Below are 23579 nucleotides of genomic sequence, written 5' to 3' on the forward strand. Positions count from 1 at the left end.
GTCTGCATGGGAGGAGTCCAGATCTTACAGCATGGCTCGTTCAAGAGCCTTGTACCCCACAGCAGTGCATCTCTCCCAGCCAGCCTTCAGCCAGCCTGCCCAAGATGGATCCCAGGCTTTCTTCTTCCTTCTTCTTCCCAGAACACCCTGCTAAAAAACCTCTCTTTTCCTGCCATTTCACACCCAGTTACTATGGTAACCTTCCAAATCCCCAATCACACAGTGGGGAGGGTAGTTCTCTTGCATTGTCAAAGGCTCTCAATGGCCCTGCATTGTTTCTTGATGGCCAGGTCGTTTTGCATAAGCTTGCTCAGGATTTCCCCTGCAGTTTGTCTTTCTCCTTTCACAACCCAAAGCATAAAAATCCTACCATTTATTAATTTCGAGAGTTTAGGGGTCCGCAGCCACAAATCTCTTAACACCGTGTTAGCTTTTTAGGAGACACTTTGCCAAACCGGTGCCCTCCAGCTACCCCAGCCAGTATGGCCAGACTGAAGCAACTGTCAGTCATTGGGATGGACCACGGAGCAGATTCTTATTGTCTTAATCTGAGGGTCTGCTTGTGCATGGTAGCTGTGAAGCAGAACTTTTCCTGACTTCCTCTGTCAGAGGCAGTAATGCCTCACAGATGAGGAGAGCTCCGTTGCACTCAGCTCCTGCTTACAGACTTCCCAAAGGGCATATAAATGAGTCGCTGATCTGATCTGGCAGGGCTCATTCCTTTGTTCTTCTTTCATCCAGCCATTATGGCCCATGTTGCCCAGTGTCTGCTGGGGGGGGGGGTTGCTGACCCTTAGGCCTGGCCGCTGCAGATGCTCCACTGTGTTTTTTTAATTATATAATTTTTTATTAGTTTTTCAACATATCATTTTCAACAAAAATTAAACATACCGTATTTTTTGCTCTGTAAGACTCACTTTTTCCCTCCTAAAAAGAAAGGGGAAATGTGTCTGCATCTTATGGAGCAAATGCAGGCTGTGCAGCTATCCCAGAAGCCAGAACAGCAAGAGGGATTGCTGCTTTCGCTGCGCAGCGATCCCTCTTGCTGTTCTGGCTTCTGAGATTCAGAATATTTTTTTCCTTGTTTTCCTCCTCCAAAAACTAGGTGTGTCTTGTGGTCTGGTGCATCTTATAGAGCGAAAAATACAGTACTTTCATATCTTATACACAAGATGTGTATTTCTTTAAAGGCCAGAGCAAATAACATAACCTAGTTTTACAGCTGTGAAGCAGTATAGCAGGTGCTGTTAAGTTGTGGTAATTAAGCTGTTGGGTGTAGTATATAAAGAGCAGCATGGAGCTCTCTCAGTACCCTGGTGAATTGGATGGTGGATGGCTCATGCTTATTGATATACAGTCATACCTCGGGATGAATACGCTTCAGCTTAAATATTTTCAGGTTGCGCTCCGCGGTGACCCAGAAGTAACGGAGCGTATTACTTCCGGGTTTCGCTGCTCGCAGATGCGCAGATGCTCAAAATGACGTCACGGCAAAACGCGACCTGCACATGCGCAGAAGCGTCTTACGTTCACTTCAGGATGCGAATGGGGCTCCGGAACGGATCCCGTTTGCATCCAGAGGTACCAGCGTATTGTAATTTAGTGTAAAATGAGTTTTTGTTTTTGTTATTAAAACCCAGCAAAAGTTACTTTTGCATTTCTTGAATGTGTGGTCTCCCCAGCACACCTTCTGCAGCACAACTAATCATCAAAATAGCCAACACTGGGCTGTTTGACGGCACAGCAAACATTTGTGCACCTGTTCAACCCAAGAACTTGATGGTGTAAATCAGTCACGAGACTGAAACACACGCCTTTCTGGTTCTGTGTTTTTTAAAAACTGGCACCAGCTGGATTATATTTGCTCCTTGCTCGGTCCGGCCCAAACGCTCCTGGAATAACCAGAGAGTTTCAGATGGGCAGAGATGGATTTAAGGGACTGCAACTGGTTCCCCCACACTGGGCACCAAGCTGAGAGAGCACCACAGGGGGCACTGCAACCATGAGGAACAACGGAAGGCAAGGGGCAGCGGGGTTGCCAAATGTTAGCATCACACAGGCGCCTCTGAAATTTTAAAAGCTCAAAGTCCTCCACCAAGATGGGGCTGGGGCAGCCAAGGGCCACAAATCTCGGCCTCAGCGTTGCAAGGTCTCCTCACCAGTGCCGGAGGCAAAGAAGCCAGTGCAAATGTTTCGGCTGGGAACATAACTAGGTCACCATCTGTGGCACAGCTATAAACAGAAATAACCCCAGAGGAGCTGTTTGCAGGAATATGGGTGGAAACTGTAGGCAGGCTGTTTCAAGGTGACAAGTCAGCCGCTGATGAGTCCTTGGTGCAACAGAAAGAGTGACCGGAGGCAGATGGAAACCAAATTCCAGATACAGCACAATTCTGCCCCACTGAACCGACTGAGACTCAGGGCCCCCGACTCCTAGGGGCCCATCTCTTCTGGGGTCCCCTGGTCCCCAATATTTTTTGGGATGAGGAGCTGGGGCCCCCAATGTTCTGAATGAACAGGGAATGGAGTAGGCCGAGTGCAGAGCCAAGGACAGTGAAAAGGCAGCAGGAGGAGACATCCGAGCACAAGAGAGAAGGAGCCACCTGCCACTGAGTCACCACTGCCGCCATGTTCAGCTCCCCCCCCGGCTCCCCCCAATGTCCTGACGTCACAGCAGCATGCGCACATCATTGCCCTCCCAATCTTCAGCGCAAGCTGGTGGCTCTGCTGAGACTTACAGTGCAACTTGTGAAACTGCCTTCTACTGAATGAGACCTACAGTCCATTTAGCTCAGTATTACCTACACTGACTGGGATGCGGGTGGCGCTGTGGTCTAAACCACTGAGCCTCTTGGGCTTGCCCATCGGAAGGTCGGCGGTTCGAATCCCCACAGCAGGGTGAGCTCCCATTGCTCTGTCCCAGCTTCTGCCAACCTAGCAGTTCGAAAGCATATCAGTGCGAGTAGATAAATAGGTACCACTGTGGCGGGTGTTAGAATTCCTGCTCCATGATTGCAGTCATGGAATTTTTGTCTATCACATGACGGTGTATGTTTTGACTCCACGGAGTGGGAAGTGACAGAGCCAGGATGTTTGTGTTACTGTGTTCCGTGAAGTGGGACTATTGTCCTTTGTCCTTTTTCTCTTTGCTGTCTGATGCTAGAGAGAGAGGGAGCCATGTTGCAGTGTTCCGTGTGTGTTTATATGTAAATAAAGTAGATGAGCAAAAACACTGAGGTCTGTCATGCAAGCTGCGAAGACTCTGCGGATCCCTAAGTGTGCCAATGGCATCGGTTGCTGTGATGTTCGGGCTGAAGAAAGCTTTTGAAACTCCCAAATGATCAACCAGGAGGGAGAGAACATGCCAGTCGGGCATGTGTCTCTGCCAGGGTCCTACTTGAGTGGAGGACCAGCTCCTGACAGTGGGAAGGTAAACGGCGTTTCCATGCGCTCTGGTTTCCGTCAGTGTTCAATTGCACCAGAAGCGGTTTAGTCCTGCTGGCCACATGACCCAGAAAGCTGTCTGTGGACAAATGCCAGCTCCCTCAGCCTGAAAGCGAGATGAGAGCCACAAACCCATAGTTACTTTTGACTGGACTAAACCGTCCAGGGTTCCTTTACCTTTATATCTTTTTTTTTTTTTTTTACATTGACTGGCAGCAGCTCTCCAAGGTTTCAGGCAGGGGTCTCTCCCGGCCCCGTCTAGAGATGTCAGGTATTGAACTTGGGACCTTCTGCACACAAGACAAATGCTTCGCCACTGATCTCCAACCCATCTCCATGTCTGTTCAGGGGTAAGCCCTGTTGAATTCAGAGCATAGCTGTCAACTGTCCCTTATTTGGCGGGAAAGTCCCTTATCCCAGAGCTGTGTCCCATTGCTGTCCCTTATTGATGATGCCCCTTAAATTTTCCGGGTTTCAAAGGAAGCAGCTCCTCTCCCTCCCGGCCAGGAAGGAGGGAGGCTCCAACTGCGTTGCTTGGCTACGTTGCTCACCCAGTAAGGAGTCTAAGAACGACTGGGGGGTGGAGCTTGCATGCCTTGTGCTGATCAAATTGGCCACGTTGCCTGGGGACTTTGCTCAGCACTTCCCAGCAGAGAGGTGACAGTGGTTTTCCTGGCTGCATCCCCTTTGCCGGGTTGCTGTGCTGTGGGAACCACCACTTGAGGCTTTGTTTGGCTGCTGGCTGGGCTTTCTGCCTTTGGCTCAGAGGGGCTCAGAAGTTGAACATACCTGTGCTTGGAAAATCCCTTATTTTGGCTGCTGATCCCTTATTTTCAAGGCTGCTGGTCCCTTATTTTCAAATCTGTAAGTTGACAGCTATGATTCAGAGGGGCTCCTTCCCAAGTAAGTGGGCCTAGGATTCTGTAATTGGCATTCCAAGACTTAACAAATCACCGTTCTTGGAGGGGAAGAACCTCGCTAAAAGTGTCCAGGAAGCAAAGTGTTCAAGATTGCTTCTTTGCCGTTTAATTTTATTCTATACAGTGACTCGGGAGCATCAGGTACCACAGCTCTATGCGAATGTCTGGATTTAGTACAGTTCAGAGTTATTTCCTATCCTCTTCTTTGGAGTAAAAAACTGCAATTGTTTCAATTCAAACCATGGAACCATTTGGAACAGTGTTTCCCAAACTTGAGTCTTCAGCTGTTGTTGGACTACATCTCCCGTCATCCCCGACCACTGGTCCTGCTAGCTAGGGATAATGGGAGTTGTGATCCAACTGCAGCTGGAAATCCAAGTTTAAGAAAACCTGCTTTGGAATTACTATACAGACCTCACTTCCTCTTGGTCCATTTTGTCACAGGCTCAGTAAATCGTATTGATGTATCCTATACATCTTTACAGGGATGCGGGTGGCGCTGTGAGTTAAACCACAGAGCCTAGGACTCGCCGATCAGAAGGTCGGTGGTTCGAATCCCCGCGACGGGGTGAGCTCCCGTTGCTCTGTCCCAGCTCCTGCCAACCTAGCAGTTCAAAAGCACATCAAAGTGCAAGTAGATAAATAGGTACCGCTCTGGTGGGAAGGTAAACGGCGTTTCCGTGCGCTGCTCTGGTTCGCCAGAAGCGGCTTAGTCATGCTGGCCCAATGACCCGGAAGCTGTACGCTGGCTCCCTCGGCCAATAAAGTGAGATGAGCGCTGCAACCCCAGAGTCAGCCACGACTGGACTAATGGTCAGGGGTCCCCTTTACCCTTTACATCTTTACAGGCAACTGTGACAACTTGCCCTTTCTCTAAAACCAACTTTTCTTACATTTCTTTGCTGTTATTAAAATGCAGTTTTAAAATATTTGGGGTGGGCAAGGATTGCAGCAGAAATTGACTGCCTGCATTGAACTCTGCCATTACGCAACAGAAAGCGCAACACAGAATCCTCTGACAGGGCCAGGGTTTTGTTTTCACTGCTCTACACATATTAAATCGTCACCACCTTTCCCACTTCTCTTCCTGACTTCCTGCACACAGAGCAGCTTCACATTAGCACATTAAACAATCCAGACTTGACCCCGTATCCTGTTTTCTTACTTTCATTTTCCTTTCCAGTGACTTTTCTATCGCAGTCCAGGCTAATTTGAACTAAGCCTGATCTTTCATTCCCCTTCCTCCCCTCCCCTTCCCCTTTTTATGAAGATTACCCGCTCTGAGACCCCACAGCTAATTCTCCCCTGGTCTCCTCGCTGGCCCAAATAGGACTAATTTAGCCAGCTAGCCCTGGTGGTCATCTAATGTTTATTGGATGGATTTTCCCCCTAAATTGATTTTTTAATTCTGAATTTATTGTTATTCACGTTTTATACTGTATTTTATGCTGTTTTTTGTTGCATCAATTAAGTGTTTTAAATTTGTTGTTAGCTGCCCCGAGCCCGGTTTTCTGAACCGGGAAGGGCAGGGTATAAATAAAAATTTATTATTAGTATTTATTATTAACTCCATTATCTAGCTTCTGTTAATACAGACCAGGAACCCTGTTTGTCTTCTAATCATTCATTGGGAAGTGGACTCAGTCCAAAAGCTGCTCTCTTTCTTCCCCAAGGAGGGCTATAACTCAAACATTATTATTAATTATGATGATGATGTTTAAAAATTTGTATACTGTCCTATACCCACAGGTCCCAGTTCACAACATAAAATCACAATATAAAACACAAAATACATAAGAAAAACAAAAACAAGAGCAACCCAGTAGTCCCGTTCCCCCCAGCAACACGTTTTAAAAGGGCATTGGGTGTGAATCAGCCAAAAGCCTGGTTAAAGAGGAATGTTTGCCTGGCGCCTAAAGGTGTATAATGGGTGTGGCAGCTGAACCTCCCTAGGGAGAGCATTCCACAAATGGGGAGCCAGTGCAGAAAAGGCCTCTTTTTGTGTTGCCACCCTCTGGACCTCTTATGGAGGAGGCGCATGAAGAAGGGCTTCAGAAGATGATCTCAGGGTCCAGCTTGGTTTACAGGGAGAGAGGACCATAAAGAAGGCTGATCGCCGAAGAACTGATGCTTTTGAATTATGGTGCTGGAGGAGACTCTTGAGAGTCCCATGGACGGCAAGAAGATCAAACCTATCCATTCTTAAGGAAATCAGCCCTGAGCGCTCACTGGAAGGAGAGATCCTGAAGCTGAGGCTCCAATACTTTGGCCACCTCATGAGAAGAGAAGACTCCCTGGAAAAGACACTGATGTTGGGAAAGATGGAGGGCACAAGGAGAAGGGGACGACAGAGGACGAGATGGTTGGACAGTGTTCTCGAAGCTACCAGCATGAGTTTGACCAAACTGCGGGAGGCAGTGGAAGACAGGAGTGCCTGGCGTGCTCTGGTCCATGGGGTCACGAAGAGTCGGACACGACTAAACAACAACAAAGGCAGCCTTTCTCAACTTTCGGTCCCCAGTTGTTGTGGGACTACAACTCCCATCCCAGTGGTCAGGGATGTTAGGAGTTGTAGTCCAACAACCCCCCTTGCTTCTGTATCCAAGAAGTGACCGTCAATGTAACAGTATGTTAACCTGTTGTTTTGGCATTTCAAATTGTTTTATGTGCAAATCGCCTCAAGACAGCGGTTTAAAAGCCGATTAACACACCAGCTGCAATAGCAATAAACAAGAGCAACCGCTCGCCCACCGTCTCGCTGCGTCCTGCAGTCTCACTTTCAGAGAGCAAACCTCCAGTTGCACTTTCACAAGCACCATTTTTGCAAAGTCAAGAGGGACGGGGAGAAGTTGGCGAGGAAGGAGGAAGTGACAGACGCCGTTTCAAAAGGGCGAAGGGAAGAAAGCAAGAGGAGGCAGCAATGCAGTCGCTGGCTGCTGGCCCTCTACATCCCCATCCATAGCATGCATTGAAAACTAAACTCATTTATTACAGCGTAAAGCTTCGTGGGCTGCTGTCCCCTCCATCACAGGTCCAAGGCACAGTCCTCAGTCGCAGAAGCACCACTTACAAACCCGGCAGGCAGGTGGGCAGATAATAATAATAATAATAATAATAATAATAATAATAATAATACAGTGGTACCTCGGGTTACATACAATTCAAGTTACAGACTCCGCTAACCCAGAAACACTGCTACAGGTTAAGAACTTTGCTTCAGGATGAGAACAGAAATTGTGCTCCGGCGGCACGGCAGCAGCGGGAGGCCCCATTAGCTAAAGTGGTGCTTCAGGTTAAGAACAGTTTCAGGTTAAGTACGAACCTCTGGAACGAATTAAGTACTTAACCCAAGGTACCACTGTAATTTATTATTTGTACCCTGGCTATCTGGCTGGGTTTCCCCAGCTATTCTGGGCGGCTTCCAACAAAGACCAAAAATACACCAAAATGGTGAACCACAAGCTCAGAGGGATGAACAAATGTAAAAGGGAAGACCGTGACAATTCAGCTGCAATTCACAGAAGCACAGTGACCCTTTGCAGGCAAGAATGATGGGCAATAAAGCTGTAAACTTGGCAATGAAGATAATAAACGTATGCAGGGCAGCAGGGCAGGAAACGGTTGCTCAACAGGTAGCCACCAATCTGTCAATGAAACCCATGGATTCCTCAAACAGGCACCTCCTCAAACACACCTTTTCTTTCAACCAGAGCCGGCCCACTCATTAGCCTGGCTGAGGCAGCTGCCTCGGGCGGCAGTCTGCGGACAGCCAGGAGGGGCGGCAGATCCAGAAAGACAGGGCAATCCTTGAGTGCTGTTTCCTCAAGTCACCTCCAGTGGCTTCTTCAGCAGAGTAGGAATTAACTAAAGTTTAAATAATAATAATAATAATAATAATAATAATAATAATAATATTTATTTATACCCCACCCTCCCCGGCCAGAGCTGGGCTCAGGGCAGCTAACACCAGTAAAATTATAGTAAAAAAACAATGGGGGTGGAACCAATTTAAGATACAGGTTAAAATGGAATTTAAAATGCAGCCTCATTTTAATAATAGCCCATAGATCAAAACCATAAGGGGAGGGAAACATAAGGGTCAGACTGAGTCCAAACCAAAGGCCAGGCGGAACAGCTCTGTCTTGCAGGCCCTGAGGAAAGATGTCAAGTCCCGCAGGGCCCTAGTCTCTTGTGATAAGCAGTTGCAACAGACGGGGCGAACCAAGAAAACGTGAGAAAAAGAGGAGACAAAAGGAACCATGGAAGGAGAGGATGGGAAGGTCAGCTGAGGAATGCTTTCTGGTTTTCTGTTTGTTTTTTGGATATCCTAACATTGGTATTTCTTTTCTATTTCAGAGTTGTTGTTTCTTTTGCTTCTTGCGTCATTTCTGTTTATCTCTTTGATATGGAATTGTATCAGAAACATAAATAAAAACAATGCAGTCTGGGGTGGCTTCTGCCAATTGGGGATGTCTCGCTCAAAACGGGACAGTTGCGGCATATGGGAGGAGTCGCGGGCGCCGTTTTCTGGTTTGCCTCAAACGGCCAAAGGTCCCGAACCAGCCCTGCTCTCAGGGGATGTGTGGTTGTGATTATGCATTAGATGTCCTCTAGTTCCATTTTTAAGCAATGAGGGACTTGGGTTTCCCCCCAAACCTCGCAAGGCACTTCCTAATATAATGGTGAACTGTATCTGCCCCCCTGACAGGAAGGGCACTGCCCCTCTTCTCAGTCTGAAACGTGGGGTTTTTCTTTCTCTTTCCTAAATACTTCCTTCATATTTTCGCAAACCAGTGTTTCCTCCTCTTTCTCTCACACACACATGCCAAGCATGTCGATATCTGCCTCTTGTTTCCATTTCTGTCAGCTGTCACCACCTGCATCTGCTATTAGTGCGAGTGCCACAGCATTTGTTATTTTTAACCCGCCTCAGTCAGTAGGTGCTGTACGGTAAGTGCATGCAAAAGGAACAAATTCTTCCCACGGGTTTTCAGCCTGAAAAGGCAAAGCAACAGGAGGAAATGGAGAGGCGGAAAGGAGGCAAAGGTGGGAGCGGTTGCAAAGAGAGGCACCCTCATTGTGTGGTGTTGAAATCATAAAATCGTAAAGTCGGAAGGGACCCCGAGGGTCATCTAGTCCAACCCCCGGCAATGCAGGAATCTTGAACCCATGACCCATGAGATTAAGAGTCTCATGCTCTACTGACTGAGCTGATTTCAAGGAGCTGATTTCCATCAGGAGAAGGGGAGCTCTGGGGAGCAGGGGCAGCAAGGAGGGAGGTATGCAATAGAGCAGGGGGGTGTCTCTGAATTTGGGGTACATCGGGCATATTTAGAATTTAGAGGGTGTGAGATGGACTGCCGGGAGTTGTAGTCAAACACTTCTGGAGGGTGCTATGTTAGCAAAGGCTGGACTAGGAGATTAAGAGAAGCTGCTGAAGAAGAGAAGAAGAAGAGTTTGGATTTGATATCCCGCTTTATCGCTACCCTAGGGAGTCTCAAAGCGGCCAACATTCTCCTTTCCCTTCTTCCCCCACAACAAACACTCTGTGAGGTGAGTGGGGCTGAGAGACTTCACAGAAGTGTGACTAGCCCAAGGTCACCCAGCAGCTGCATGTGGAGGAGCGGGGAAGCGAACCTGGTTCCCCAGATTACGAGTCTACTGCTCTTAACCACTACACCACATAGGTGTACTCCTTGCAGATCAGAAATGTTAGTTAGGGCTGTAGCTCAGTGGTAGAGCATCTGTTTTGCATGCAGAAGACTCCAGGTTCAATCCCAGGCATCTCTGGGTAGGGCTGGGAGAATGACAGCTCACTCATCATCAAAGCAGTGGGCGGGGTTTGTGACCTGTGCATAGCTGTCAACTTTTCCCTTTTCTTGCGAGGAATCCTTTGACAGCTATGGGCCTTTGCTTGCTGGCCATCGCCCCGCCCCCTCCCCAGTTGCCCAATCAGCTGCCGGCTGGGGGGCGGAGCAAGGGCCAGGTAGGGCAGACTCCAGTCGACCATCTCTTCAGTCGGTCCTTTTCTGAGAATTGCTTTGGGGCAGGCCAAGATGTTGGGGGCAGGACAATGAAGGTCGCAACAGTAGGAAGTGAAATGCAAGCCCCCTCAAAGCACTTGAGGATATACTGTTATGTACTGAAGTTCTCACCCTGGGCCAGCAGGGGGATACTGTAGATAGTTTTCACTCAGGTCCATATATGCAAATAAGGAATCGAAAGTGACGTTCAGTGATTGGACAGTTACAGAAAATGGTTACTGCTGCGTTCTACTGGAGCTCTATATAAGCAGGCTGGCTGAACCCTTCAGTTCAGTTCTGTTCTGGCCTGTGAATAAACAAGAGCTGTTTGAAGAATCGCTGTGTCGTCTGATATGTTCACCCACAACTTAACATATACAGAGTTTGTATCCCAAGGATCCATACTTGGCAGCTTCCCCCTGATGTTTCTGGCCAGTTTTACCAGTTCCTGCTTCTTCCAGAGAATTCTGGGAACTGGAGTTTTGTAAAGGGTGCTGCAAGTTGAAAGGAGACTCCCCTGTTCCCCTCCCAGAGGCATAATTCCCAGAGTTCCCTGGGAAGAGGGATTGGTTTAAACAGAGAGTCCAGATGGTTAGCCTTGAAGAGGTTCTCTCCCGCTGTGTGATCCTAAACTCTGGGAGTCAAGGTCCGTTGTCTGTCTTTGCTACTATGTAAATATGCAGGATGTGAAATGGTACAAGCGATTTTTTTGTGTGTCCAATTGCTGCGTCCTTCATCTTTCGCTGTTTCTCTGGTCTGTATCCTTTTCTGAATTCCTGGCTTTGTAAATCCATTGAGGCACCACTTGCATTGTACATTTACAGTGGTACCTCAGGTTACATACGCTTCAGGTTACAGACTCCGCTAACCCAGAAATAGTAGCTCAGGTTAAGAACTTTGCTTCAGGATGAGAACAGAAAGTGTGTTCCGGTGGCGCGGCGGCAGCAGGAGGCCCCATTAGCTAAAGTGGTGCTTCAGGTTAAGAACAGTTTCAGGTTAAGAACGAATTAAGTACTTAACCTGAGGTACCACTGTATAGCAGTATTATCCCACTTTAAATGGTCATGACTTCCTCCCCAAAAATCCTGGAAACTGTGGTTTATTTGGGCTGCTGAGAGTTGTTAGGAGACCACCCCGTTCCCCTCACAGAGCAATGATTCTAAAAGTGGTTGAGTATACCTGAAGGAGCATTTCCACCCCCATCGTTCTGCCCGGACGCTGAGGTCCAGCGCTGAGGGCCTTCTGGCGGTTCCCTCACTGCGAGAAGCCAAGTTTCAGGGAGCCAGGCAGAGGGCCTTCTTGGTGGTGGCGCCCGCCCTGTGGAACACCCTCCCATCAGATGTCAAAGAGATAAACAACTACCTGATATTTAGAAGACATCTGAAGGCAGCCCTGTTCAGGGAAGTTTTTAATGTGTGACATTTTAATGTATTTTTAATCTTTGTTAGAAGCTGCCCAGAGTGGCAGGGGAAACCCAGCCAGATGGGCAGGGTACAAATAATAAATTATTATTTATTATTATTATCAGTTCATAAGGGAGGGGAGAGAAAACCCTCCAAAATCCACAGTTAGACAATAACTTAGGATCAACCAAACGGCTGTTTGATTGGGATTGGACTGCTTGCCACTATGGTACACCAGCTTAGAGAGCAGGAGAGAAATAAGATTCTAAAGCAAATGGAACAGAATCGGAACAGAATCGTTCCTTTTAGGATAGCTAGAAGGAAAATGCCAGTATTCACTGTATAAATTTAGTGCATCCCAGAAATGCATTTATCAAATAAGATAATAGTTGCAAGTCAGAGAAGGAGGTTGGCATTGGCTAATAGAAAAAAAAAAGATATATACCGCTATTCCAGCTTGCGTGACCTGAGAGGCTCTTCATTACTAATCACAGAAACTTTTAGCCTATCTCTGGACAATTAGACGGTGCAAGGGAAGCACTCTGCACATGCTCATGACCATTACAACAACTGATGAGCCAAGGCCAAATCCTGGTATTCTGAACAAAGGGAATGTGAAGAGCTCCACAAAAAATCTCTCAAAACAGGCTGAAAGGGCTTTAAAATAGCAAATGAAATTCAGCGTAAGCAAATGTAAACTGATGCATATTAGGGAGAGAAAAAAACCACCTCTAACTTGATAGATATGCTAGCAAGCTCTGAAATAGTGGTGGCTGACCAGAAAAGAATCATAGAATCATAGAATCATAGAATCAGAGTTGGAAGAGACCACAAGGGCCATCGAGTCCAACCCCCTGCCAAGCAGGAAACACCATCAGAGCACTCCTGACATATGGTTGTCAAGCCTCTGCTTAAAGACCTCCAAAGAAGGAGACTCCACCACACTCCTTGGCAGCAAATTCCACTGTCGAACAGCTCTTACTGTCAGGAAGTTCTTCCTAATGTTTAGGTGGAATCTTCTTTCTTGTAGTTTGGATCCATTGCTCCGTGTCCGCTTCTCTGGAGCAGCAGAAAACAACCTTTCTCCCTCCTCTATGTGACATCCTTTGATATATTTGAACATGGCTATCATATCACCCCTTAACCTCCTCTTCTCCAGGCTAAACATGCCCAGCTCCCTTAGCCGTTCCTCATAAGGCATCGTTTCCAGGCCTTTGACCATTTTGGTTGCCCTCCTCTGGACACGTTCCAGTTTGTCAGTGTCCTTCTTGAACTGTGGTGCCCAGAACTGGACACAGTACTCCAGGTGAGGTCTGACCAGAGCAGAATACAGTGGCACTATTACTTCCCTTGATCTAGATGCTATACTCCTATTGATGCAAAAGAGACCTTGGGGTCATACCAGGCACCTTAAATAAAGTGCCAAGCCAGTGTGCAACAGCTGTAGATAAGAAAACTCCTTTTTTATGAATAATTAGGAATGGGCAGGAACATAAAATGCAAATCTATGATATAACCACAGTTCTGGTCACTGTGCCTCAAAATGGATATTGTAGAGCTTAAAAAGATTCCAAAATCAGCAACTGAAATGATCAAGAAGGGACTGGAGCAACTCCCCTATGAGGAAGGATTACAACATCTGGGACTTGGTGGTTTTTTAAAAGCTGAGCAAAAGGCAGGGGAGACACGAGAGGAGTCTATAAAATTATGAATGGTGTGAAGAAAGTAGATACGTTTTTTTCTCACTCTCTATAACTTTAGAACTTGGGAACGGTCCCATTCAACAGAATGGAGAATAGCTTTCCTCCCCCTTGCATAACTGAGGAACTCATTGAAATCCAAAGAAGTTGAATGTCGGAAGATCAAGGGCAGACCAGAGGACATTTTGCACCCAGCACACAGTTAAATAAACCATGGAATTCAATCCCTCAAGAAGAAGAGAAGAGTTTGGACTTGATATCCCGCCTTTCACTCCTGTATAGGCCAAGGGAGCTGGCGTACAGCTTCCGGGTCATGTGGCCAGCATGACTAAGCCGCTTCTGGAGAACCAGAGCAGCGCACGGAAACGCCATTTACCTTCCCGCCAGAACGGTACCTATTCATCTACTTGCACTTTGACGTGCTTTCGAACTGCTAGGTTGGCAGGAGCAGGGACCAAGCAACAGGAGCTCACCCCGTCGCGGGGATTTGAACCGCCAACCTTCTGAACAGCAAGTCCTAGGCTCTGTGGTTTAACCCACAGCGCCACCCGCGTCCCTTTCACTCCCCTTAAGGAGTCTCAAAGCAGTTAACAATCTCCTTTTCCCTTCCTCCCCCACAACAAACACTCTGTGAGGTGAGTGAGGCTGAGATACTTCAGAGAAGTGTGACTAGCCCAAGCTCACCCAGCAGCTGCATGTGGAGGAGCGGGGACACGAACCCAGTTCACCAGATTACGAGTCCACCGCTCTTAACCACTACACCATGATGGCTCCCAAGCTATCTCTCAAGAGGCGACAGTGACCACCGACAATGGATGGTTAGGCAAATTCATGGAGAAGGCTAAAAATGGCTAAGTTCCGCCTCTTGCTCCAAAGGCATTGTGCCTCTCAATATCAGTTGCCTGGAATTGTGAATGCTGTTGCACTGAGGTCTGCCATGCAGGCTTCCCACTGGCTGGCCACTGGGAGAACAGGATCAGCATCTGGACTGGCACACCTCTCTGTTGAGAGCCTGGAGAATGAGCAGGAAGAGGCAGGCAGAAAAAGGAAGGGACTCAGAAGGAAAGCAGAGCATTTAAGGACAGGGAGGCACCAGAAACAGGCAGAAACAGCCGCTGCTCAATCCAGACCCTGCACAGACCAAACACACAACCAACGCACAGGTTACAGCCTGGTGCCGATAATGCCAAGGTTGCAGGTTCGATCCTCGCAGGGGGCAAATTCACACATTTCAGGGGATTGGTCTAGACGACCCTCAGGGTCCCACCCAATTCTGTGACTCTATGTATCTATGCAACACCCTAAAGCTCAGCACAAATTCGCTGTGGCACGCGTTTCTGGGACCAAGGTCCATTTCCTTAGCTCTCACCTGCACAAAATGAAACTTTTAAGCCGCGATAATTGCTTACAACCTTCCAGCTGGGACAAGATGCTTCGCTCGAGGCGCCACACAGGGCTAAAACCAGCCTCTAGGTAGGACCTCGACTCGCCTTTTGAGTCTCCCAAAAAGCCCTTGTGCCTTTAAGAGCTGCCCGGAGGGAGCAATTGCGCCAGCTGCGCTTCCCCTCCACCACCGCACACAGACACAAAAACAGCTGCATCGCCAGGGGGACGCGCGCACCTGGCGAGAGATTCGCCCTTAGAGGCGCAGGGTCTGCGCATTGCATCTGTGCAGCTTTGCTGCAGGTATCCAAACGCCCCCTCTCCCCAACCCCTGATAACTAAGCCTTAAAGGAGAGGGGTGGGTGTCTAACTTTTCCTTCCAGAGACCGGACACGCTCCCACGCCTTCTCCCCTCTCACCCAGAAGTTGTCCTTGAAAAGCGTCTCCCGCATGGTGGCTGCAACAGGTTAGATTCCCCACCTCTTCTGCCAGGTGCGCACAAAGTGCTTAGGCTGCTGTTGCTGCTGCTGCCCGGCCGATCTGCTCCACGCAAGTTCCTCAATTCTCCGTGCCTTCTCACCCCCCCTCCCTTCCCTGCTTCCCTTTTCTGCTGGGTCTTAAAGCCGGTGCACGCGCAAAAACAGAAAAAGAAAAAAGGAACCCATTCTTCCCCTCTGAATTGGACAAAAGGGGAAGGGCTGGGGATGGTTAGGCCCCTGAGATGGAGTTGGTGCCCGCTAGCAAAATGCCTTTAAAAAGTTGTGCAGAAGGTGGGGGAAATTCATAGAGCACCTTCAAGATCGCTGTGAAGGTTTAAAGACGTCAGCAGGATTGCTATAACACTTACCTGTAATGTAATAAGGTTTAAGTTAAAAGTGGATATAAAATGAATTTGAAGAATGTATGTAATTAGATGCAGTAGAAAGAACAGATAAATATTGGAAACCGGGGTGGGGGGTGGGAAAATCCGGATGTTCAAGTAATCCCAGATGTGTAAAAAGTTGGAAATGTTTTAAATGGAAATATCACTGTTGAAAAATGGAATTAAAAAAAGAAAAGTTGTGTAGAAGGATTTCTCTCTGTGTGTAGCTTCTCATAGAGGGCTAAGAAATGCATGCTCAAATTTCCTCTTTTTTGCACAAATTGTAAAAAAAAAAAGAGTTTGAGGCTTATCCTTGACTTGGGGGAGGGGTAATCTGAGGACTACTCCAGAGCACGGACAGTGCCATCCTTTTATATGTGGTTACTCAAAAATGACTGAGTTTAATGGGGTGTTAATAATAATTATAGTTATTTTATTTTGCCCAGCCTTCACCTGAAGGCCCAGGGCAGGTTACAATTAAAACACGATGTTTTAAATGGGGGGGGGGGAGGCTGGTTCCCAACAATCGTGTACATGATCTTAAATTTCACAAGTCAGGTTAAAGAGGTCCAAAATGAAGCTGCATACTCACTATACATTTAAAACACCCGCCCCAAGAACCTTGGGAACTGTAGTTCACTCCTCACAGAACTATACTTCCCAGTAACTTTAACAAATTTGCAGCAAATGGTCCCAATAAATATATACTATGCATATTTATAACTCAGAGCAACACTTTATGTCTGATGACGTGGACTATAGTCTATAAAGGTTTATAGGATAATTTGTTCGTCTTTTAACATATCAGAGAAGTTTCTTGTTTTGCTGCAAAATCTTTGATGCAAATCTTTACCATGTTTCAGTGGGCTTTACTTCCAAGAAAGCAGGTTTGGATTATATAGATATAGGGTTGTGGTTAGAACTGTAAGGTAAAGGTAAAGGGGACCCCTGACCGTTAGGTCCAGTTGTAGCCGGCTCTGGGGTTGTGGCGCTCATCTCGCGTTATTGGCCGAGGGAGCCGGCGTACAGCTTCCGGGTCATGTGGCCAGCATGACTAAGCCGCTTCTGGCAAACCAAAGCAGCGCACGGAAATGCTGTTTACCTTCCTGCCAGAGCAGTACCTATTTATCTACTTGCACTTCATGCTTTCGAACTGCTAGGTGGGCAGGAGCAGGGACCGAGCAATGGGAGCTCACCCCGTCGCGGGGATTCGAACCGCCGACCTTCTGATCAGCAAGCCCTAGGCTCTGTGGTTTAACCCACAGCGCCACCCGCATCCTAGGTTAGAACTGTAGTTTACCCCTAAGAGAGAAAGAGTTCCCAGCGACTTTAACAAACTACAATTCCCATAATTTGTTGATGGAAGCCATGTGCCTTAAATGTATTATGTGGTATTTGTCCTGAGAGTAATAATGCATGTAGCATTGGGCCGTACAGCTGCAATCCTTAGGCACACTCTTGGGAGTAATGGAAATGGAAATTCATTTGGAGTAATGGCAAGGCAGCACTCCTGCACACACTTACTTGCGAGTAAGCCACATTGAACTCTGATTTACTTCCAAATAAGCATTGTTTACTACAGCTCCTAAAGGCACTACTTCCTTGAATGCAAAGGTTGTTTAGACTCAACATGGTTAGGGTGGGACTGTTAAGATTGTGGTCTTTCTGCTGTAGTTCTGATTGATAGGTGGCAAACATTCAACAGGTAGAGCTCTCCCTTACTATTGCCCAGGAAAAGGCTGCATCTGTTGAATTTTCCTTGTGCTGCACAGATAGAGGAGCCCTGTCAGACAAAAAGGTGGCAACTCTGTGCATGGCAACAGAAACTTCATTTAGGAGCAGAGGTGAGTTGGGGAGGATCAGCTGGAGTGTTGGCGAGATCAGGGAACATTTGCAGGCGCTAATTAACTCCAGTTTTCAAGTTGCTTGTTACACACAAAACACTTTCAGACGCAGGAGATTGTGGGAAGAAGAGGTGCTGTGCTCTGAAGGAAGAATGGTTTCTGACAAGGGTATGCAGTTAAGAGAAACCAGAAGCCTGTGCTTTTCACAATTGCTTATCCCAGGTTGAAAAGGAAAAAGTATTTTTTAAAAAACCATGCTGACCTTGCTGGCCAAATGCAAAAGGGGAAATGGTTCCATCCCACCCCTTTTAAAATTCTGGAAGAAACACAATTTGAGCCAGTCTAGCTTCTCAGGCAAGGCTCAGAAAAGCTGCCCTTGCTTATTTTTCCTCTTTGTCAATCATATTTAGTGTATTTTTTTAAATCCCACCCACCTTTCCCCCAAGCATGAAGTAGCACACATAGTTCTCTTCATGTTACCCTCACAATAACCCTGCGAGGTAGGCTGGCCTGTGAGATGAGCAGCAAAGGTCTGCCCGTGAATGCCATGGCTGAGTGGAGATTTGAATCCAGGGCTCCCTGGTCGTTGTTTGAGACTCTTAACAGCTACGTAACCACCCCCATCGTTCAGCCCGGACATTGAGGTCCAGCGCCGAGGGCCTTCTGGTGGTTCCCTCGCTGCGAGAAGCCAAGTTACAGGGAACCAGGCAGAGGGCCTTCTCGGTAGTGGCACCCGTCCTCTGGAACGCCCTCCCACCAGATGTCAAAGAGAAAAACAACTACAGTGTTACCTCTGGATGCGAACGGGATCCATTCCGGAGCCCAGTTCACATCCTGAAGAGAACGCATGTCTGCACAGGTCGCGATTTGCAGCTTCTGCGCATGCACGTGAGTGTCTGCGCATGCATGAGCGGCGAAACCCGGAAGTAACGTGTTCTGTTACTTCTGGGTCGCCGCGGAGCGCAACCCGAAAACGCTCAACCTGAAGCAACTTTAACCCCAGATTTGACTGTACCAGACTTTTAGAAGACATCTGAAGGCAGCCCTGTTTAGGGAAGCTTTTAATGTTTAATAGGTTATTGTATTTTAATATTCTGTTGGAAGCCCCCCAGAGTGGCTGGGGAAACACAGCCGGATGGGCGGGGTATAAATAATAAATTATTATTATTATTTACTTAACAACATTATTTAATAACTGGGGGAGGGGGGGGAGCGTTCTTCATTTAAGAACACGAGAAGAGTTTGCTGGGGCAGACAAGTGAGCCGCCTCATTCTGGATCTTGTTCTCACAGTGGCCAACCAGATGTCTGTGGGATTCTCAAAAACAGAGTCTGAGCACTACAACAGTCTTCCCACCTGTGATTCCCAGCCACTGGTATTCCAAAGCATTACTGCCTCTAGCAATGAGGTAAAACATAGCCATCAGGTTTAGCAGCCAACGACAGTCTCATCCTGCACAAATTTGTCTAATCCTCTTTGAAAGCTATCCACATTCGTGGCCGTCTCTTGTGGAAGTGAGTTCCAGAGTTTAGCACTGCAAGATGAAGACCTGTATTTGTAGGAAGTACAGTGGTACCTCAGGTTACAGACGCTTCAGGTTACAGAATTTGTCCATTTTTTACCCAGACATTTAATGCAGGTTTCCACTAATTTCTTCAACTTTATAGTTTTGCACAAAGACTTGTCACACTTGCTTTGTGGTTGTTGTTGTTTTTTTTACTGTTTGCTATACAGTGGTACCTCGGGTTACAGACGCTTCAGGTTTCAGACTCCGCTAACCCAGAAGTAGTACCTCAGGTTAAGAACTTTACTTCAGGATGAGAACAGAAATCGTGTGGCGGCGGCAGAGCGGCAGTGGGAGGCCCCATTAGCTAAAGTGGTACCTCAGGTTAAGAACAGTTTCAGGTTAAGAATGGACCTCCAGAACAAATTAAATTCTTAACCTGAGGTACCACTGTAAAGTGCCCAGATGTCCCCCCCCCCCTTTTTCCTTTTAAGTAAAAGCTGAAAACTTTGCGATGGTGAAGTTCCGTCTTGAGGAACAATAGTGACCGACTCATGAATAGATAGAAGTATTTTTAAGGCTGCCTTTCATGGCATAAAACCCTCACAAAGCAGCTCATGAGACATAAAAATACAAAACAATTGATATATATATATATATATATATATATATATATATATATATATATTTAAAAAGGATAAAACAACTGTTCAAAGCACCACAAGCTGACAGCAGATAAAATGATTAAAGGCTGTATTTGCAAGTACCGGTAAACCACCCACCACTGGAACATGGAAATTACAGGAGCATTTCTTATGCAAAGTTTGCAACGAGAGGCATCGCAATCCACAACGTGTCAGATGCTGTTGGCACAGAATGAAGACTCCACCTGTTCTCCCGGTTTGCCTGGCCTGACAAGAGTTACTAAAAATACAGCTGAACAATGAGGAAGGTTGGACAGGACAATCGCCTAGTTTGTTTCCAGGTTATGACAGTAAGAATGCATACAGGAGGAAGTCCCAAGCCCACAAACACACCCTCTCTGTTGCCGATAACTCAACCTCAGGAGGAATGCTTCCAAAGAGGGGTCAGCAACTAGAAGCTCTCAAGACTAATCCGTCCTCCCACGAGGGATGGGCACTTTACTTTACCACATTGCCAGCCCAGAAGCCAAAGAGGGTTCTGTAGTAAGTGCTGTCCTTTTGCATCAGAAATCTGAAGTACAGTGATAAGGTAAAGGTAAAGGGACCCTGACCATTAGGTCCAGTTGTGACCGACTCTGGGGTTGCAGCGCTCATCTTGCTTTATTGGCCAAGGGAGCTGGCATACAGCTTCCGGGTCATGTGGCCAGCATGACTAAGCCGCTTCTGGCGAACCAGAGCAGCGCACGGAAACGCCGTTACCTTCCCGCTATAAAGCGGTACCTATTTATCTACTTGCACTTTGACGTGCTTTCGAACTGCTAGGTTGGCAGGAGCAGGGACCGAGCAACGGGAGCTCACCCCGTCGCGGGGATTCGAACCGCCGACCTTCCGATTGGTAAGTCCTAGGCTCTGTGGTTTAACCCACAGTGCCACCCGCATCCCTGTAGTACAGTGGTACCTCTGGTTACAAACTTAATCTGTTCTGGAGGTCCGTTCTTAACCTGAAACTGTTTTTAACCTGAAGCACCACTTTAGCTAATGCGGCCTCCCGCTGCCGCCGCGCCGCCAGAGCACGATTTCTGTTCTCATCCTGAAGCAAAGTTCTTAACCCGAGGTACTATTTCTGGGTTAGCGGAGTCTGCAACCTGAAGCCCATGTAACCTGAAGCGTATGTAACCCGAGGTACCACTGTACAAGGGTGTTAAGGCAAGTTCCCATGACCCACCACACAGCTACCCCCAGGTAATCTTGTTCCTGATCAGGCCACTAATATTTTGCTAGCTAAGGGCAGGGAGGCAGATTTCACATGGCTGTAAGCGAATAAGGGGTTTGGTGGCGAACAGCCTGCAAGCTGTGCTTTACTCCTACTTCGTGTCTGTATGCATGTGTGAACAGGGGGCAAATAAAGGTCAGAAAGCTGCTTGCATACCAGTGTCTAAGAGACTGAACTATGAGTCAGGATGTTCCTTGTTGCAAAAGGCCCGATCCTACCCTAAACCAGCGACAGTCTGAAAGCACCCCTAGACAATCACAACAGGCTAACATGAAGCTAACTTAGGAAGAGACAGGCTGCTGGATTGCTCTGGCCGGCAGCATCTCACAGCAGCCCAGGTTGGATATTTAACATTATGAGGTGGCAGAATGGACTGTACAAATCAAACTGCAAGGGAAGAGATCATTTTTATTGGTCCCTTGAGTAAGAAGAACTAGAAGCAGAAAACTAGCCATTTGGGAGAAGCAATTTGCTCTCCCTGCTGTCTCCACTCTATTTTATCTTTTACAGCATTCATAAATTTGATCCGCAACTGCATTGGAACTGTTGATTCTACCAGAACTTTGCAGCCCAAAAATGGAAATTACCAACAACAGAGGAGTGGCAGACGAAGATGGTTGGTTATGTGGAACTAGCAAAACTGACCGGTAGGATCCAAAATCAGGAGGAAACAAAATTCCAAAAAGATTGGAGTAAATTTATGGAGTACATAAATAATAGCTGTAGAAATTTGAAGACTGGCAAGACTCTGAAAGAATTCTTATGATGTAGACAGGATTGGATACAATAAGAAGCTGTGGAGAAGTAACTGACATAAGAAAACCTGTTGAAGGGAGGGAAGGAAGTCAATGCTCAGCAGAGTGTGGGGAAAGAATGTGGGTAAATGACTGTTGAATTTTACTGTATTTTGTTTGTATTAAATGAAACACCAATAAAAAGCATTTACAAAAAAAAAAAGGGAACTGTTCATTCTACCCTGAATCAGGAGTCTACCACCCCATTCTTATGCATGTTAGATCCAGCCTCAAGCTACGTTCTCTACCTGCTACCTGATCTTTCAGTTGCCTGAGCCAGGGATTAAATCTGGGCGGCTGCCTGCCTGCAAAGGATGTGCTTGTCACTAGATTGAAATGCTTTTGCCCAGTCCCTGGAAAATGTCCAAGATAACTCAAAAGGACCTCTAAGCCAGAACTCACAACAAAGATTTAATACTTCTTCCAAAATCACCTGTGCTTCCTGTTCTTCTCCAACCATTGCTTTCTTACCTCCTTTGGTAGAGATGTTTCTTTGAAGAGTGTTCTTTCCACTGTAGAAAAAGTATTCCAGATTAAATCCATGAGCCTTTCTGTCCTCTTTTCCTTTCTGTCTCCTGCACCCAAGAAGGCTGCCTTGCTGTAATGTGCGACTGAGTGTAAGGAACAGACCTGAATGAAACTGGGTGTTCTGGGAGGATTAAGCCGCAAGCATCATATTACTGCAAGGAAGTCTATGGAGCAAGACTATGGAGGTGGGGAAAACACCAGCAGGAAGGTGTACTTTCCTGGAAAGTGTCCCCAGGAAGCTGCACAATTATTGGATTAGTGACATCCCTAAATCCAGGTGCAACGTGGGGATGAACACACAAAATGATACCATGGTGGTGGCTATTATCCCTCTGCTTGAAGAGACAATGGAGTGTGCCTCCAGGGGTGAAGACAAACCGTTGGTTTAACAGCACCAAGTGACCTCCCTGGGTTAAAAAAGGTAAAGGAACCCTGGATGGTTTAGTCCAGTCAAAGAACTATGGGGTGTGGCGTTAATCTCGCTTCAAGGCCAAGATTAGACCTGTTTAGACCACAGTACAACTCACGTCCCTGGGAGACAAGCCTGGGCAGTGGCTATGGAGGTTCTGGATTACCCAGATGAGAAGACCCTCCTCTTGGCCACGCTGATGTGGTCCAAAGAAGAAGACTTTTGGCACCAGCTTGGCCGCAGGAGTTGCCAGAAGGAAGAGAACAAGGCACCATACAATTGTTTTAGGGACTCAACTCCAAATTCGCATAGGGTTTACTGCTTAGCCTTTTCTTCTTCCAAAGATATCCCACAAGGCAGCGGAGGTTTAGCAGGGGCGAAACTAGGCTTTCTTTCACCCGGGTCAAAGACCCAGTTTGGCACACACAAACCCATGCTCATTTGAGTACACACACACACACACACACACACACACACGTTGGTGTTAGGATATTGATGTTCCGTTCCACCTAAACAAATGTGTGGAGCTGTTGTATGTCACATGTCTGTTTACATTCCAGCACAGCTTGCTGGGAACTTCCGTTTGTGTATAACTTTTGCCTTATGCTTCTTGCTCTTGGACATGAAAGAGAGCAGACATGTTTTCTTTGTCCTGATCTATGCTGAATAAACTGCTTGTAAATATGCTTGACATCTGCCTCTGTCCGCCCTTCTGTCGCGAAGTTTTGTTATTTCTGCTGGCTTGCATGCTCAGCTTCTGAAAGGCTTCTGAAGCTCCGAGTCACATTTTTTGATGCAGAACCGAGGACTGGAGTTCGACTGGCTGCCGGCCGGTGGGCTGGAGCCAG

At 47.1% G+C, this 23579-nt stretch overlaps 1 protein-coding gene across 2 annotated transcripts in view; it reads right to left on the minus strand.

Moving 5' to 3' along the window:
- Positions 1-22419, minus strand: part of PSTPIP2 (proline-serine-threonine phosphatase interacting protein 2) — a 59725-nt gene extending 37306 nt beyond the window's left edge. The window contains exon 1 of one of the 2 annotated variants that reach the window (XM_080973631.1): positions 22266-22419. In XM_080973631.1, the coding sequence (XP_080829757.1) occupies positions 22266-22337 (72 nt within the window). In that variant the 5' untranslated portion in view covers positions 22338-22419. Of the gene's footprint in view, positions 1-15292; positions 15464-22265 lie in introns of those variants that run through there. The other variant, XM_080973632.1, reaches the window with a different exon arrangement.
- Positions 22420-23579: the final 1160 nt, after the last annotated feature.

This window comes from Podarcis pityusensis (assembly GCF_964106645.2).
Source record: "Podarcis pityusensis genome assembly, chromosome: 11".
Taxonomy (NCBI): Eukaryota; Metazoa; Chordata; class Lepidosauria; order Squamata; family Lacertidae; genus Podarcis; species Podarcis pityusensis.